Source organism: Arvicola amphibius, chromosome 10, assembly GCF_903992535.2.
Source record: "Arvicola amphibius chromosome 10, mArvAmp1.2, whole genome shotgun sequence".
Lineage (NCBI taxonomy): Eukaryota > Metazoa > Chordata > Mammalia > Rodentia > Cricetidae > Arvicola > Arvicola amphibius.
In genome coordinates this window covers 46,776,593-46,791,884 of record NC_052056.1, presented here as the reverse complement: position 1 = coordinate 46,791,884, position 15,292 = coordinate 46,776,593, and the positions used below count along the sequence as shown (strand labels likewise).

General features: G+C 40.3%; 1 protein-coding gene across 1 annotated transcript in view; it reads right to left on the bottom strand.

The window, feature by feature from the left end:
* Positions 1-15,292, bottom strand: part of Slc9c1 (solute carrier family 9 member C1) — a 71,125-nt gene that overhangs the window by 38,704 nt on the left and 17,129 nt on the right. The window contains exons 8-12 of the mRNA XM_038346359.1: positions 14,264-14,407; positions 10,481-10,655; positions 7,875-7,956; positions 7,198-7,364; positions 5,061-5,186 (exon numbers count right to left, since the gene is read on the bottom strand). Coding sequence (XP_038202287.1) covers positions 5,061-5,186; positions 7,198-7,364; positions 7,875-7,956; positions 10,481-10,655; positions 14,264-14,407 — 694 coding nt within the window. The remainder of the gene's footprint in view (positions 1-5,060; positions 5,187-7,197; positions 7,365-7,874; positions 7,957-10,480; positions 10,656-14,263; positions 14,408-15,292) is intronic.

Sequence of the window (15,292 nt, the reverse complement as noted above, 5' to 3'; positions counted from 1 at the left end):
TTTCCCTTCCTAGAGAAATCCTCCCTAGATAGCTATGGGTCGATGGGGATGGGAGAGAGGGCGGGGAATGGAATTAGGAGGATGAAATGGGGAGGCAGAGAAATGAGGGAGGGAAGGAGGGAGATACAGCTAAAGCCAAGGGTCATTTGAGGGGTTGTATGGAAACCTAATACAGTAGAAGTTTCTTAAAATACATACTTATGTGAAAGATATCTAAATAGAATCACCAAGTAACAGAGGAGACAGAGTCTCAACTAGAAATCATTTGCCTCCAAAGGAAATCCAAAGTGCTGGGAATGAGTTACATTTAATTGAGTTGTTGGCCAAAGAGGTTCCAAATAGCCCACCTGATTGCAAAGGCTATTGGTTGCTCTGCACAAAGTTGTGGTAAAATCTTATACCTAACAACACTTACATAACTCAGTGAACACAGAGGAGTGAGCCGGCTCCCACCTAGAGCCTTCCGTCTTTACTGACTAGTGTTCATGGTCATACAGGGTACTCTGCATGCCACTAGAGCACTAGAGAGCTAACCACCAACCCAGCTGAAAGCACTGTGATCTACCCATGGTGACCTGCCTGCAAGGGAGGCTGGGGCAACAGTGGTCCAAGGCTAATGGGAATAACCAATTATTTGTTGGTTTTAAGGCCCACACCATGAGACGGAGTCCATTTCTGACACTGTTTGGTTGGCCGAGAATCTGAGCCTAGATAGGCCAATAGCCTAGAGGAAAACCAAATACTATTGTTCTGCTAAAACAGTGTTTCTCAACCTTTCTAATGCTGAAACTCTTTAATGCAGTTTCTCATGTTGCGGTGAACCCCAACCATAAAACTATTTTCATTGCTACTTCATTTCTATAATCTTGCTACTGTTATGAGTTATAATGTAAATATATGTGTGGAGGCGGAATGCAGGCCCATTTCTACCTTGTCTGACAGTCAGAGAGTTTGGAGACTGATACGAATAATTTCACTTCCTAACTCAGGAGGTGGTTGCCTGGCTCTTTTGAAATTAAGATAGCTCCCTGCCATCCTGATGAGGTGGTCAGGATATGCAAATGTACTTCTGCTCCTTCTGCTGTAACTATGAGGTCACCCAGGGAAGGGCGTTCTTCAGCATAGGTGACCTAGAGGACCTGAGCTACCTAGATGACAGAATGCTAATGATTTTATGTCTCAGAGTGATAAAGCCATTCTCTGTCTGAGTTATCCTTTGTATCGTGTTAATAAAGTCTTTGTTACCTTCTCCCCTAGTTTACATTGGGTATAAAAGTTGTGGAAAAATAAACGCGGGCAAATTTCAGGATTTCAGTCACTGGAATGACCCCCTGATACTTTCTATGTTTTCTGTCTTATTATTTTTATGCGTCTTCATATTCTTTGCTTATATTTCTTCAATTCCCATGCCTCTACCCTGGTAAGAAGTATTTTTGTTGAGGCCAGTTCTTGACATATGTGATACTCAGTATATCTGATATTTAACCCCCGTTAAAGGATCATTCGACCCTCCACGGGGATTGGAGGTTGAGAATCACTATGCTAAAGGAATATACCCACAAAATAACTCCTGATGATGTTCTTTTATAGTCACAGATCAGTGTCTTGCTCAGGTCTCATCAGAGAAGCTTCTTCCTGCAGTAGATGGGAACAAATACAGCAACCCACAACTGATACAAAGTACAGAGAGTGAAAGTCCTTGGGACATTGAGTTATAAATGGAATATCTCCATTAAATCCCTTGTTTTAGGTTTCAGGGACCTGTGGAAGAAAAGAGGGTGCGACTGTAAGAGCCAATAGGGATGGAGGACACCAAGGAAACAAGGCCTTCTAGTCACAGCAGGGCTGATGCATGTGTGCACTCACAGAGACGGCGGCAGCATGCACAGGGCCTGTGAAAGCCCAGGCCAGATGGGGTCCCAGCAACGAGAAGTGAAATGGACACAAGCCCCCATCCCTAATCCAGAAGCTGTCTCCCACTGATAACCTCTCAAAAAGCGAAAGTTAGTTTTCTCCAACAGAGAAAGAGCCTCACTGGGTAAACAAAAGTAAAGGCTCACTCCACACCCGGAAGTGGATGGCCAGCACAAAATGGACTCAATGATGTTTTGAGTCCTGATGCTTTATATGTGTTACTTTTTGTTTTTACCTTACAAGCCTTTTGTTTGTATATTATGGTTTCCAATTTTGTGTTTATCTGGGATCTCTCTCTCTGTTTGTGTGTGTGTGTGTGTGTGTGTGTGTGTATGTCTGTATCTATATGTATTTCTTGTGTTTTTCTTTGGATCTTTTTTCTGTTTGTTTTGTCCTATTTCAGTTTGTTTTTACCTTAACTTATATCATTTATCATCATCATTATTATTATATGACTATTGGTTTTCTAATGAGCTAGAGAAAAGAGAGGTATAGGTGGGAAGGTGGGAGGATCTCGGGGGAGTTGGGGAGGGAAATTGTAATAAGAATACATTGTATGAAACATCTATTTTCAATAAAAAATTTAAAAGTAAAATTTAATAATACAATGCCAAAAAGATACCAGTGAATCAATCAGTATATGATCTTTTTTAATTCTGGGAAAATACTGTGTGTATGTGTGTACTCGCATGAGGTATGTGTGGCAATAGGGACGGGGCAGAAACAGATGGTGGTGGCAGCTGTGGGGTGGAAGACCGATTGCAGAAATTGTGTGGTAAGCACATTGCTTGGAGAAGCTGAGCCATGCGGCAAGGTGAGCAATGAAGACGATCAAGTGTGACTGCCTGAATGTGAGCAGTTCATGCCTCAAGGAGACACGCAGCAAGAATGTGGCAGCAGATGCTGAGGTTTGGGCTTTCAGGAGGCAGTCTCGGGACGCTGCTGACTTAAATGAGGAGTGGGTGGCAGCTCTTTGTGCAGCAGGGAAGGCTGAGCCAAGCACTTGGAGAAGTAGGCTGGAAATAGTCTGCTGTCCTGATTTTAAGACAGTATATAGCATGAGTGGCATATTCAGATAGATATGGACTGTACAGTTGTACTAGTGGCTGAGTTTTCCACAGCTTCTTCTGTGACACTAAAATGTTTCAATCTGGGAAGTTTCATGGAAGAAATAGAAAACTGACTTCTATTTCGTGGGCCCTGTAACAATAGATGGCGTGCAGTTTCCTGTATGCAATCACATTCTACTTCAGAGTTAGAGATGAACTCAAACGCCCTTTCTGATTCCCTAATCAAAGGGAACAGTCAGTCACCAGAGTTAAAACGAGTCAACAGGGCGGGCCTGATCACCCAGAGTTAGGCCAGCACCAGCGCTATCTCCCTCCTTTCTAAGTCCTCTACTTTGGAGCCATGGTTTGGTTGCTGTCTATCCTGTTCCAGTTTCCTTCTGACCTGCACTTCACTCTCATTTCTGCTGCTTGCCTTCAAGAAAGGGCACTTCCCTGTCTTTACTTCAGAAGCAACTCAGACGTAATTCCAAGGCAATACCCTGGCGACTGACTTTTCTCCATTTACCAGGGTCCATGATTCCCTGGATCACCAGCCTTCAAAGAGATGGAAGAGCTATCAAAACAACAACAGCAGCAACAACGACAACAAAAACCAAAATCCCTTCCCCCATGCTCACCTAACTGTGCAAGAGGCCATTCTTGCCCTTCAGGTGGTAACCCTTAATTTGCTAGTGTGAAGTCTGCAGGTGGGATTGAGCATGGATTGACAGCTATGGCATTCACCCAGTGTGGGACTGGTATTGCTATTTCCAAGTACTTGGGTTTGTGAGGAAGCCCAGTTTAAGAGAACATGTCTGCCTTGATTACTGACAAAGGATGAAAGCGCACAGCTTACAGATAACCTATTTCCCAAGCTGAATGAGCAAGCAGAGGCTTGGAATCCTGAATGGCTGCAATAGGTGAAAACCACAGATTGTTCCACATGTGAGAGGAACGAACGTGGATGCGGCGGAAGGGTGAGTCACAGTCCGTGGTCAGGATTCTGACCTGGACAGAAAGCTGAAACTAGGCTGGAAGCAACTGCCCAAGTGCTGTTCACTGCTGATTTGCAGAACTGCCCTAATTTTAGCTAAGATTTTGAGTGAAAGCACAGTAGCCTCTGTAAGTGTTACAACCCAGATGGGAAGGTATCTTGGCAGTCCAGAGCCAAGGAATGACCTTGGTGTAACCACAATGTCACACTGCGCAAACCTCACACAGGGGAGAGCAAACCTCACACAGGGGAGATTTATTAGGAGGGAAATACCCAGGAGGGTAGCTGCTTCTGCAAAAGTGAGGAGCAGCAGAGAACTGGACAGAACAAGAGATTTATATTAGGGGTTTTCTTGTGTGTCAGGGGGGCACTTTCTAGGGTACCTGGGATTGGAGGGTTTATGTGGTTTGACCCTGGAGCCATATCAGGAATAGGGACTTTTTCTTGTAGGGTGGGGCCTGGCCTCTGGCACAATTTGGGACTGGGAGTGGTGGTTACCACCTTTAGGAAACAGCTGTTAGGACCCTTAGGGAAGTTTCAGGGAGGTGCATGGCCAATGGAGCTCCTCAGGTGGGGACCTGGCCACTTACATGCTTTGAGGGTTTACAACATTTACGAAATTATACAGCATTTACAAAGGGAATGTCTGCCTACTTGAGTTGGCATGAATAGCCAACAGCCTCTATTTGCATTTACTAGAAGATATGGTAGAAATCTTTGGAAAATAACTGGACAGAAATCCTAGAGGACAGGGCTTTAGAGCCAGCTATTTCATACACAGCTGAAGGCTGCCATTTGCATCTCTGAAACTCTCAAATTAAACAACCTTTCCTTAATCTGTTTTGAATGTCTTTCCCTCCCTCCCTCCCTCCCTCCCTCCCGCCCTCCCTCCCTCCCTCCTTTCTTTCTTCTTCCATTTTCCTCCCTCCCTCATTGTCTCTTTCGCTCTTCTCTCTTGTTTCTCTCTGAATTCCCCCAGACACTGGTGGATGTTGTATAGCATTCATGGGTAGACATAATCAAAATATACTGAGCAAGGGAAAATCTGCCCAGTCCAGTTTTGGGTTCCCGGTATTTTTAAAGGAGTGCACAAGAGAACTAACTATCTGTGCTGAGAGGAGACGCCTGTTGGCCAGCTCCATGGCTTCAATGTTGAGGGTCTCATCTATTTCCTTGTTACAGTCTGGACACTTCACCTTCTGATGCTCTGTTGTTTCTTCTTGGTTCAACTAATAAAACAAATGGAAAAAAAACAAAAACAATACGTGAATATTAACGTATTGTTTAGCAGAAACATCTACAATCTTACATTAGATTTTTGGGGGGACATGACAGAAAATCTGATAGATATATAAAAATATCTTAATGCCTCACATTTGCTCAAGTGTCCTCAATATTGATTCAGTTCTAGGAGATAAAATAATGGACAGGTGGCTGGGAAGGAGTTGCACCTTTCCACTCTGTGGAATTCGAGAGCTTATAAAAGCTATCACATATACAGTCACACTTTGACTTAGTGCTCCTGTGTGGTTCTCTGACAGCCTCAGCATCACTTGGAAATACATATACCCTCGTTACCCACTGCATCAGAACTGGGGGAAATGGGTAACAATCCCTAGGTCTGCTGCTTTTAGAATTTGATGTCCACTGGTTTAAATGAATCGTTTAGGGCAGAAAAAAAATGTGATCATGAGTTTAAGAGATACGAATATAGAAAATTTGCCAAAGAAGTAAACTGAGGTTTGGAGAAAAATCATTTGCTCAAGCTGACGGATACAGGCCTCTAATTCCAACTACTAGGGCAGTGGCTCTCAACTTCCCTGGTGCCGTGACCCTTTAAGACAGTGCCTCATGACGTGGTGATCCCAAACTATAAAATTATTTTCGCTGCTATTTCATAACTGGAATTTTGCCACTGTTCTGAATCATAAGCTAGATATCTGTGTTTTCTAATGGTCTTAGGCAGCCCCGGTGAAAGGATTGTGTAACCCCAAAGGGGTCATGACCCACAGGTTGAGGACAATTTACTGGGGAGACTGAAGCAAGAAGATTGCAATTCAAGGCTTTTGTGGACTGCAGAATATGCTTACAAGGTTGTCCTTCACGACTTGGGTTGGATATGTAGCTTTGTTGTAGTGTGCTTTCCTAGTGCAAGGCTCTGAGTTCTGTCCCCTGCTTTTAAAACGAGCAATTTTGTTAAAAGCTAGAATATAAACCAGGTCTTCTGAGTGTGAGGCAAGGGCCACATATATAAAGCCCATGACTGTACCATAAAGAGGACAATACTAGTATTTGATTAACTGCTTCCGAAATGATTTAAATCAAGTGACAAGACCTGGCACTGTCTTATGTCCAGATGGGGAGTAGAGTGGAAATGCCCCACACCACAGCATGAGTCAGAATCTCTGTTGTGGGAGCAGAGAGCTCAGGAATGTTTCAGACAATTCTGATGCCAACAGGTCAGCAAAACGCTGTAATCAGATACTCAGTAAAACCGAGGAAAGCCTAGGAATCAGCTCAGTATTTGTCTAACCAGAAAATGAATGAAAACTGACATGGTAGAAGGCATGGGAAGAGAAGAGTGACATTGGGAAGACCCAGGAACACTGTACACTATTTCCTTCATGGCAGCTATGATTTAACAAAACAACATCAGGTTCTCTTGTAGCCCAGACTGATGCTCTGAGCCCTTTAAGATGAGTAAATCTGATCTTGGAGATCCTAAGGTATTTCCCAGATACAGAGAGTGCTATTTCACTCACAGATGAACTTTTTGGTGCTGACCTTGGCTTCTGCTGTCTTCAAAGAAACAACTAACTGTAAACCAGGCTGTAACCAGTGCTCGGCACACATAACAACCTAAATGAACTGTGAACAAATAAGTGATTGTAAGACCATTCTCTGTCCTGACCTTGTGAAAAGAGGACATTTTCTGAGCCTCACTTTCTTCTTTTTTACACTTATCTTTAAAAGGCAATGCCAAAATGCTGCACTCTCTTTCTATTTTACATGTATTCCTTCTGTAGTCAAATGGGTTGGGGCTTCTGCTTTGTCACACAATAACCATAAAAAGTCTTCGGATATTTTCCTTACTTTTATAAAAAATAAGGACTGACCAATATACTTCCCTACAAATGAAAATTATGAACATCCTGAGTTTGAATTAATACTTACAATTTGATCTACATTTAATGGCAATCATATTTACTCTAGTGGAATCGAGAGCTATTGTATGCTTACTGCATATGGATTTTGAAGTATAATTGCCTTCTCAACCATGTTCCAGTCGGCATTAGCAAGGTCTTTGTCAAATTTGAGTGCCATGGCTGTAGACTTGGTTAGCTCTTGGAAGTGTTGGAATGTATAATAAACTGATTTATGCTTTGTTGATGTTACATCACGAAGACCTTAGGGACAAAGAATAGATTTTACAGACAGTAGAAGGACGTAATTTTGATATAAATTATGAAATTTCCTTTTGTTCTTTACTTTTCCTCACTCATCACTTATGCATGTGCCGTGTGTGTTCATCTACTTGCGGGTACACTTGTCTTGTCTGCATGGTTGTATGTGAAGACCGCATGTTGTTATTGAGATGCCTTCTTCAATCACTTCCACACCTGCATTTTGTCACGAGAACCTAATGATTCTTACAATAGTGTCTAGCATTTAGAGCACTCTTCTCAAAAAGCTTGCTGAATAATTGGATGAGCGTACACTACTCTTTAACTACATAAGGTTAACATAAATAATCATATGAAATAACTTTATTAGCCTGAATAATTTATACATTTTATACAGTGATTCAATTAGAAAATTCTGACTTGTATTTAGATGGATATTTTCTTATTAGTGCTTCTTATAATATTTGAAATGTTTTTTTTTCTTTTCTCACCATGGTAAACAGTAGAGCTTACCTAGTTTTGTAACTGCCATTGGCAAAATAAATCTATTGATAACCAGGGTAATTAAGCATACTGATACTCCATGAAATAATATCTAGAATTGAAAAAATATATTAAATAAGTATTCAGGATTATTTATTACAATATATTCTGTATTATAAATTGAACTAGGTTGTTATATGCTAACAAACGATTGTAGTAAGTGAGAAAGTTTGATGTCGGGCATGAAAAAGTGATCTGGGGACTCACTATACTCTTGCACACATGCAGACTCACTGTACTCTTGCACACATGCAGACTCACTACACTCTTGTACACATGCATCTCCAGCCATCTTTTCAGAAAGCAATCAAATGAACAAAAGCAGAGTCAGGACTCTGGCTTCTCTCTTGAAGTCTGCAAGATTCTTTGTAATAATCTCATGTTAAGATGCAGTAAAGGGAGAAACACTACCAGGTCTGTTAGGACTCTGCTGGTGACCATGTCAGAGGAGCAGCAGGTGGCAAAGGAAGCTCAAGGTGTCAGCCCACCAGGAGGAAATGCTCTGATGGGTGAATTTCATTTAGGCAAGGGCATGGGACTACAGAACCCAGAATGTCTTTGCCTTCTGCTGTGATTTTGCATGTTTGTTACTGCAATATTCCTCTGGTATCTAACTGGTGTGAGTAGATGTGGGGAGATCTCCACTGCCTGTAATAGAGTGTGTTTATCTCTTGGAAACATCCCGTTCTACTGGGCATTTTTATCTGTGGATTGTCAAGAAGATGAATCTCCCCCAAGCTGTACTATCTAATTGATAATAATAAAGATGTCTTATAGAGAGTTTTGATGAATAAAAATAATAAATACAGCCGGGCGGTGGTGGCGCACGCCTTTAATCCCAGCACTCGGGAGGCAGAGGCAGGCGGATCTCTGTGAGTTCGAGACCAGCCTGGTCTATAAGAGCTAGTTCCAGGACAGGCTCTAAAGCTGCAGAGCTTTAGACCTAAACCCTGTCTCGAAAAAACCAAAAATAAATAAATAAATAAATAAATAAATAAATAAATAAATAAATACAAGGAAATGCCACACAACTAGGGTTTGTGAGTTTCACCTAAGGAGCTGCATAGATTGTAGCTCAACTTATTGACAATTAATAATAACAGTTGAATCCCTTAGCTCAGCTAGTTTAAAATTTTTGACCTTAATGTTAGGAGATATGTTCACGGAGTTCGGAATTCAGAAGTCAATACAGCTGAAACAAAGCTTTGAAATTAACAGTTAGACTAAGATGTTTTGTTTAAATAGCTTTGAGGTAAAAAACCCAAGAAGACAATCTGGAGTTTGCAAAAGGCACACAGTTGAATGTGGAACTCTTTAAGGTCAGGGAACAAGAATGAAAGAACCCTATTATCATCGGCTAATGTACTTTTCTTGCTAGGACTGGTTGAGAACCAAAGGTGATGATTAATTCCTTTTACCCATTTCTGCCATCAATCTCCTGGTATAAAAAAATTAATGAGTTTTATATTTTGAGTTTATTTAATGTACCCTAAAGATTTAAAGTAGAGCTGACTGATTCTTTTTCATATATAGAAGTTTAGATTTGTGGTTCCTTTAAGAATCCTTATAAGATTACCTTTCAAGATAAGTTATAAAGTAATTGGCCTTTTCTTTGTAACTGTAAAATGCAACCTGCCAGTAAAAGACATGACTGAGAAGAATGCCTTTCTGCCTACACACTTAGTCTACACCAAGTTGTTTGGGTGTGAGTGTATATAGGTTCTTGGGTTAATTTACTTTTCACCTGTAATATGCTTAATCATGTAAGAAAAATTAAAAACATGTTTTTACAGGTATTCATTACAATTCACTTAAAAATAGAATATAATCACGTTGTAACGCCTAATTGCCTAAAAAACTTTGTTGTAGTATATAAGTTGCAGAAAAAAAGTATATAGTAGAAAAAGGAACATGGAAAGAACATAGAAAGACAAGAGAATCAAGAAAAAAGTCTTCAATGGAGTGTGAGTGTCTTTTTCCCTAAACCCCCCCAGACAGAAAATCTTGGATTACACAGACTCTGTGGATTCCTTTCAAAGCCCTGCACTGCTGGAGACTGACCCCGGCAGCAGTAGACACTACTTACACAACTCTATCTGACCAAATCTTTGTTTCCTACATTATTAAACGTAATTCATGAGTGATATAAGGAAATAGAGCCAACACTCAGCGAGAATCCTCTTTGAATGAATGACTTCTAGAAGAAGTAAATAGAAACCGCGGAGTAGATGTCCTGCAACAGCTGCTGTTTAAAATGACTTAAAGATTTTAATTCATCTTCATCTGAAACCCCTTAGACCCGTGAAGAAGGTTGGGTGTCTCTAAACTGGAAGGGGATGAAAACTGTTGGATTTCCTGCCCTCATCTTGCACGTTCTATGCCAGAAGCCTCACTCAGTCCCCTGTCTCTTGGCTCTCCCTATAGGTTAGTCCACAACTTTCTCGGAATGAGCAAACCACAAAACAAGAACCCTTCCTTTCTCTAGGGACGCCACGTGGAATGTACTACAAAGTCACGTTCAATACTGAACAACACTCTCATCAAATACTCAAACAGGAAAATGCAGTTTTCTTTACTAGAGACTTTTCCCTCTCGGCGCCAACAGAGACGTCAGAGTAAGCGAGCAGGAGGGCCATGTTGATGTTCGGGGTCCCCTTCATTTCACTCCAGACCATGATGAACGCCCAGCGCCAGCTGAACCCGTGACCAAGTCGAGACAAGATGGGGCTCATTAGGAGAAAGACCAGGAGTCTGGAAGACAAAGCACGTTTTAGAGTTATCTTTGTGGTAGAAATGCCTTGCTGCTTAATCCTAGCATTCCCAATGAGCCATCTTTCATACACTATTATCAGGGCTCCAAAGGGAGCCATGTGTCACAGAGACACTCACAGAGAGAATAACGCGTTCTTGTTATTTCTCTGCACTGCTCAGGGGTAAGGTGACTTTTTTTTTTTTTTTTTTTTTTTTTTTATCATGCATGGGGTGTTGCTTTCGCACGTGGAAGACAAGCGTTAAACATTTTATAAGGCCGCAATAAGAAAGGTAAACAGAAGATGATGGGAAATGCGTTTTCCTTACAGATTTTCTTCTTGCTCAATTTGTCTGTATTGTCCAGTTCTTCCCTATTCCCCATGCCACTCCGTCATACTGATTTTATATGATAATATATGGACAAATATTTGGAATTAGTGGGTTGATATCAACAATTTAACATCTAATTTTCTTAGATGGAAGCAGAATGTTAGCTTTCTGAGGGATAAGTAGCTGTGAGATTGCAGTTGAGGCCAATTTTCTTAGTGTACAGCCCAATGTGATGTGGACTCTTCTTTCTCCTAAGACTGGGAAAAGGGACTGCAGAAATTATCAGGGGGAAAAGGAAGACATTTATAGGTAGGCTTTCATTCTTATTTCTTTTTTTCTTCAATAAATCTACATTTCAGCATGGAAGATTATATACACATTCATGAATATCAACTTTTGTTAAATCAAGCTTGGCATAAGAAGTCAATCTTAGATAAACATAAACTTCATTTTTCAGGTTAAAAGAAAGCTTAGCACAATGTTTTATTTTATTGATTTTATTATATTTCTCTCTGCTATCCTCCCTTTCTCTCCCCTCCCCTTCAATCCTCTCCCATGGTCCCCAACTCCCAATTAACTCAGGAGATCTTGTCTTTTTCTACTTCCCATGAAGATTAGATTCATGTATGTCTCTCTTAGGGTCCTCATTGCTGTCTAGGCTCTCTAGGATTGTGATTTGTAGGATTTTATTTTGCTTTATGTATAAAAGCCACTTATGAGTGAGTACATATGATATTTGTCTTTCTGGGTACTGGGTTACCTCACTCAGTATGAAGGTTTCTAGCTTCATTCATTTGCCTGCAAATTTCAATATGCCATTGTTTCTTTCTGCTGTGTAGTACTCCATTGTATAAATGTACCACATTTTCCTTATTCATTTTTTGGTTAAGGGGCATTTAGGTTGTTTCCAGGTTCTGGCTGTGACAAACAATGTTGCTATGAACATAGTTGAGCACATGTCCTAGTGGTATGATTGAGCTTCCTTTGGGTATATACCTAAAAGTGTTATTGCTGGATCTTGAGGTAGATTGCTTCTTAATTTTCTGAGAAATTGCCATACTGATATCCAAAGGGGCTTTACCAGCTTGCATTTCCACCAGTAATGCAGGAGTGTTCCCTTAAACCCACACATCTCCAGCATGAGTTGTCATCAGTGTTTTTGTTCTTGGCCATTCTTACAGGTGTAAAATGGAATCTCAGAGTTGTTTTGATTTGCATTTCTCTGATGACTAAGGATGGAGAACATTTTCTTAAGTGTCTTTCAGCCATTTTAGATTCCTCTGCTGAGAGTTCTCTGTTCAGGTCTGTACTCCAATTTTCATTGTATTATTTCTTTTGATGACAAATTTTGTGAGTTCTTTGTATATTTTGGAGATCAGTCCTCTGTCTAATATAAGGTTGGTGAAGATCTTTTCCCATTCTGTAGGCTGTCATTTTGTCTTGTTGACTGTGTCTTTTGCTTTACAGAAGCTTTTCAGTTTCAGGAGGTCCCATATATTAATTGTTTCTCTCAGTGTCTGTGCTATAGGGGTTATATTTAGAAAGTGGTCTCCTGTGTCAATGTGTTCAAGTGTACTTCCCACATTCTCATCTGTGAGGTTCAGTGTGGTTGGTATTTTTTTTTTTTTTGGTTGAGGCCTTTGATCCATTTGGACTTGAGTTTTGTGCATGGTGATAGACATGGGTCTATTTTCATTCTTCTATGTGATGATATCCAGTTATGCCAGCACCACTTGTTAAATATGCTTTCTCTTTTCCATTTTATATTTTTTGCTTCTTTGTCAAATATCGGGTGTTCATAGGTGTGTGGATTAATATCTGGGTCTTTGATTTGATTCCATTGGTCAACCTCTTTGTTCCTATGCCAATACCAAGTTGTTTTCATTACTGCAGCTTCAGCAATAGAGCTTGATGTCAAGGATGGTGATGCTCCCGGAAGTTCCTTTATTGTACGGGATTGTTTTGGCTACCCTGGGTTTTTTGTTTTTCCATATGAAATTATCGTTCTTTCAAGGACAATTATACATACATTCATGAACATCAATTTTTGTTAAATCAAGCTTGGCACTCAATTTTAGATAAATATGAACTTCATTTTTCAGCTTAAAGGAAAACTTAGCACAATGTTAAAGTCTAACATGATTGTTAGTTCTTAAAGCAGTTCTTACGTTAATTCTTTTTTCATTATTTTTTTCCATTTATTTTACATGCCAGCCAGAGTTTCCCCTCCCTCCTTTCTTCCTATTTCCTCCCCCACCTCCTTACTACACTGCCATGCATCCAGTCCTCCTCCATTCAGAAAGGGGCAAGCCTCCCCTGAGGGTCAGCTAAGCATAGCATATCAAGTTGAGGCAGGGCCAAACTCCTCCCCCTGCATCAAGCCTGGGCAAGGCATCCCAGCATGGGGAGTAGATTACAAAATACCAGCTAATGTCCCAGGGACAGGTCCTGATCCCATTGCTAAGAGTCCTACAAATAGCCAACCTACACAACTACCTGTCATGCAGGCTGATCCCATGCAGGCTCCCAAGCTGTTGGTCTAGAGTCCCTGAGCTCCCATGAGCTTGAGTCAGCTGTCTCTGTGAGTTTCCCCTTAGTGACCTGGACCCTCCTTGCTGGTACAGACCCTCCTCCCTCTCTTAACTGGACTCCCAGAGCTCAGCCCAGGGTTTGGCTGTGGATCTCTGCATCTGCTTCCATCAGTTACTGGATGAAGGCTCTCTGATGACAATTGCCATGATGACAAATGTCTTAGCCATTCTGACAGGTGTAAGGCGGTATCTCAGAGCCATTTTGATTTGTATTTCCCTGATAGATAAGGATGTTGAACGATTCTTTAAGTGTTTCTTAGCCATTTGAGATTCTTCTGTTAAGAATTCTGATTTCCTAAAGCGCTGATTCCAATTTAATTTAGAATTCGAAGAAATGAGAAGATAATGTGGTGCTCAGTCCTAAGATACAGTTTCTAGTGTTAGGTAGAAATCTTGAACAAAGATAGGAAATAGAGACTGAAACATGCGAAATATTAATGGTATTCACCTCTTAGCAATCATAGTAGATTATAAAGCTTTTTTTTTTAATCTCTAGAAAGTTTACAAAGTGTTGGCATTGCTCTAAAACTCATGGAAAATTTGTCAAAACTCCTGGGTATTACTGTGCCAACATTTACAGGAAAAGTTAGAGCCCACTAGTTCAATCTGAGTATGAAATTATTTTGTTATTTTAGAAAATAATCATCAGATAAATTACTATAAACAAAGTTCAGATGGTATTCTTACCTTAAAACAATCAGCGTGAAGTAGATATTTAATGAATAATATACATCAGAAAATGATATATACAAATACGTGTGTGCAGGGATTAGAAGTCCAACGAAAGTAAACACCATAAGAAAACTAACGAAGGACAGACAATTCCAGAATCTGCATTTTTGAGAAGAATAAAATATAGTTATAGCAATGACATGTTTATTATAAAGCTTACCTCTTACTTATATGAGACATGCAATTGTCAGTAAAATAAAGGTGAACATGGCATTTATCAGCACTCATGAAGGATTAACACTGAACTGTGAAGAAAGGCAAACCAATCTAGGTAAACAGGTAATTTTAAAGCAATTCAATTAATTTATTTGTGTCAATTAGTAACTTGCTTTTTTTCTGCTGAGTCTGAAAGAAATAGTGTACAATCATCTGCAACATAGCGTAACACAGGGACTAAACATCCAGAAACCACTGTCCACAGAACTAGAAACACTGAGAGGATCAGTGGGTTGACCAACGGGTTGCAGAGTTGTGAGAAATGGAGGACCAGAGAGAATTAGAAAAATTATGGGAAGTGGGGATGCTTTCTCTCTCAGAGCATAGAGTGGATCTTCTCTTGATAGACGAAATAAGCAATAGGATGAATCGCCATTATCTTAGAATTCTACCATCTTTAAGAATAGAGCCTGGTGAATGTTATCTTTTAAATAGATTTCTGGCATTGAATTGAGATTATGCAATTGTTATTTATATGTCTGTGGAAGTGAGTGGCTTTGGCAAGAGAGTAGCCATACTCATAGGAGGGGAGAAGGCTTGGAAACTGAAAAACCAGAAGATTTTATGTTCATGAACATCACTAGAAGTGATGATAGGAGGATGACAACCAGAGTCAGAGGGATATCCCAATGGAGTCTTCACTAAAAGAGATGTAGAATCAATGCAAACGCAAGATTAGATGATAAGTTTTGTCTAAGACTATGCAAAAAATGAATGTGACAGAGAAATTGGTGGGATAGTATATATCATGCCATGTAGCTCTAATAG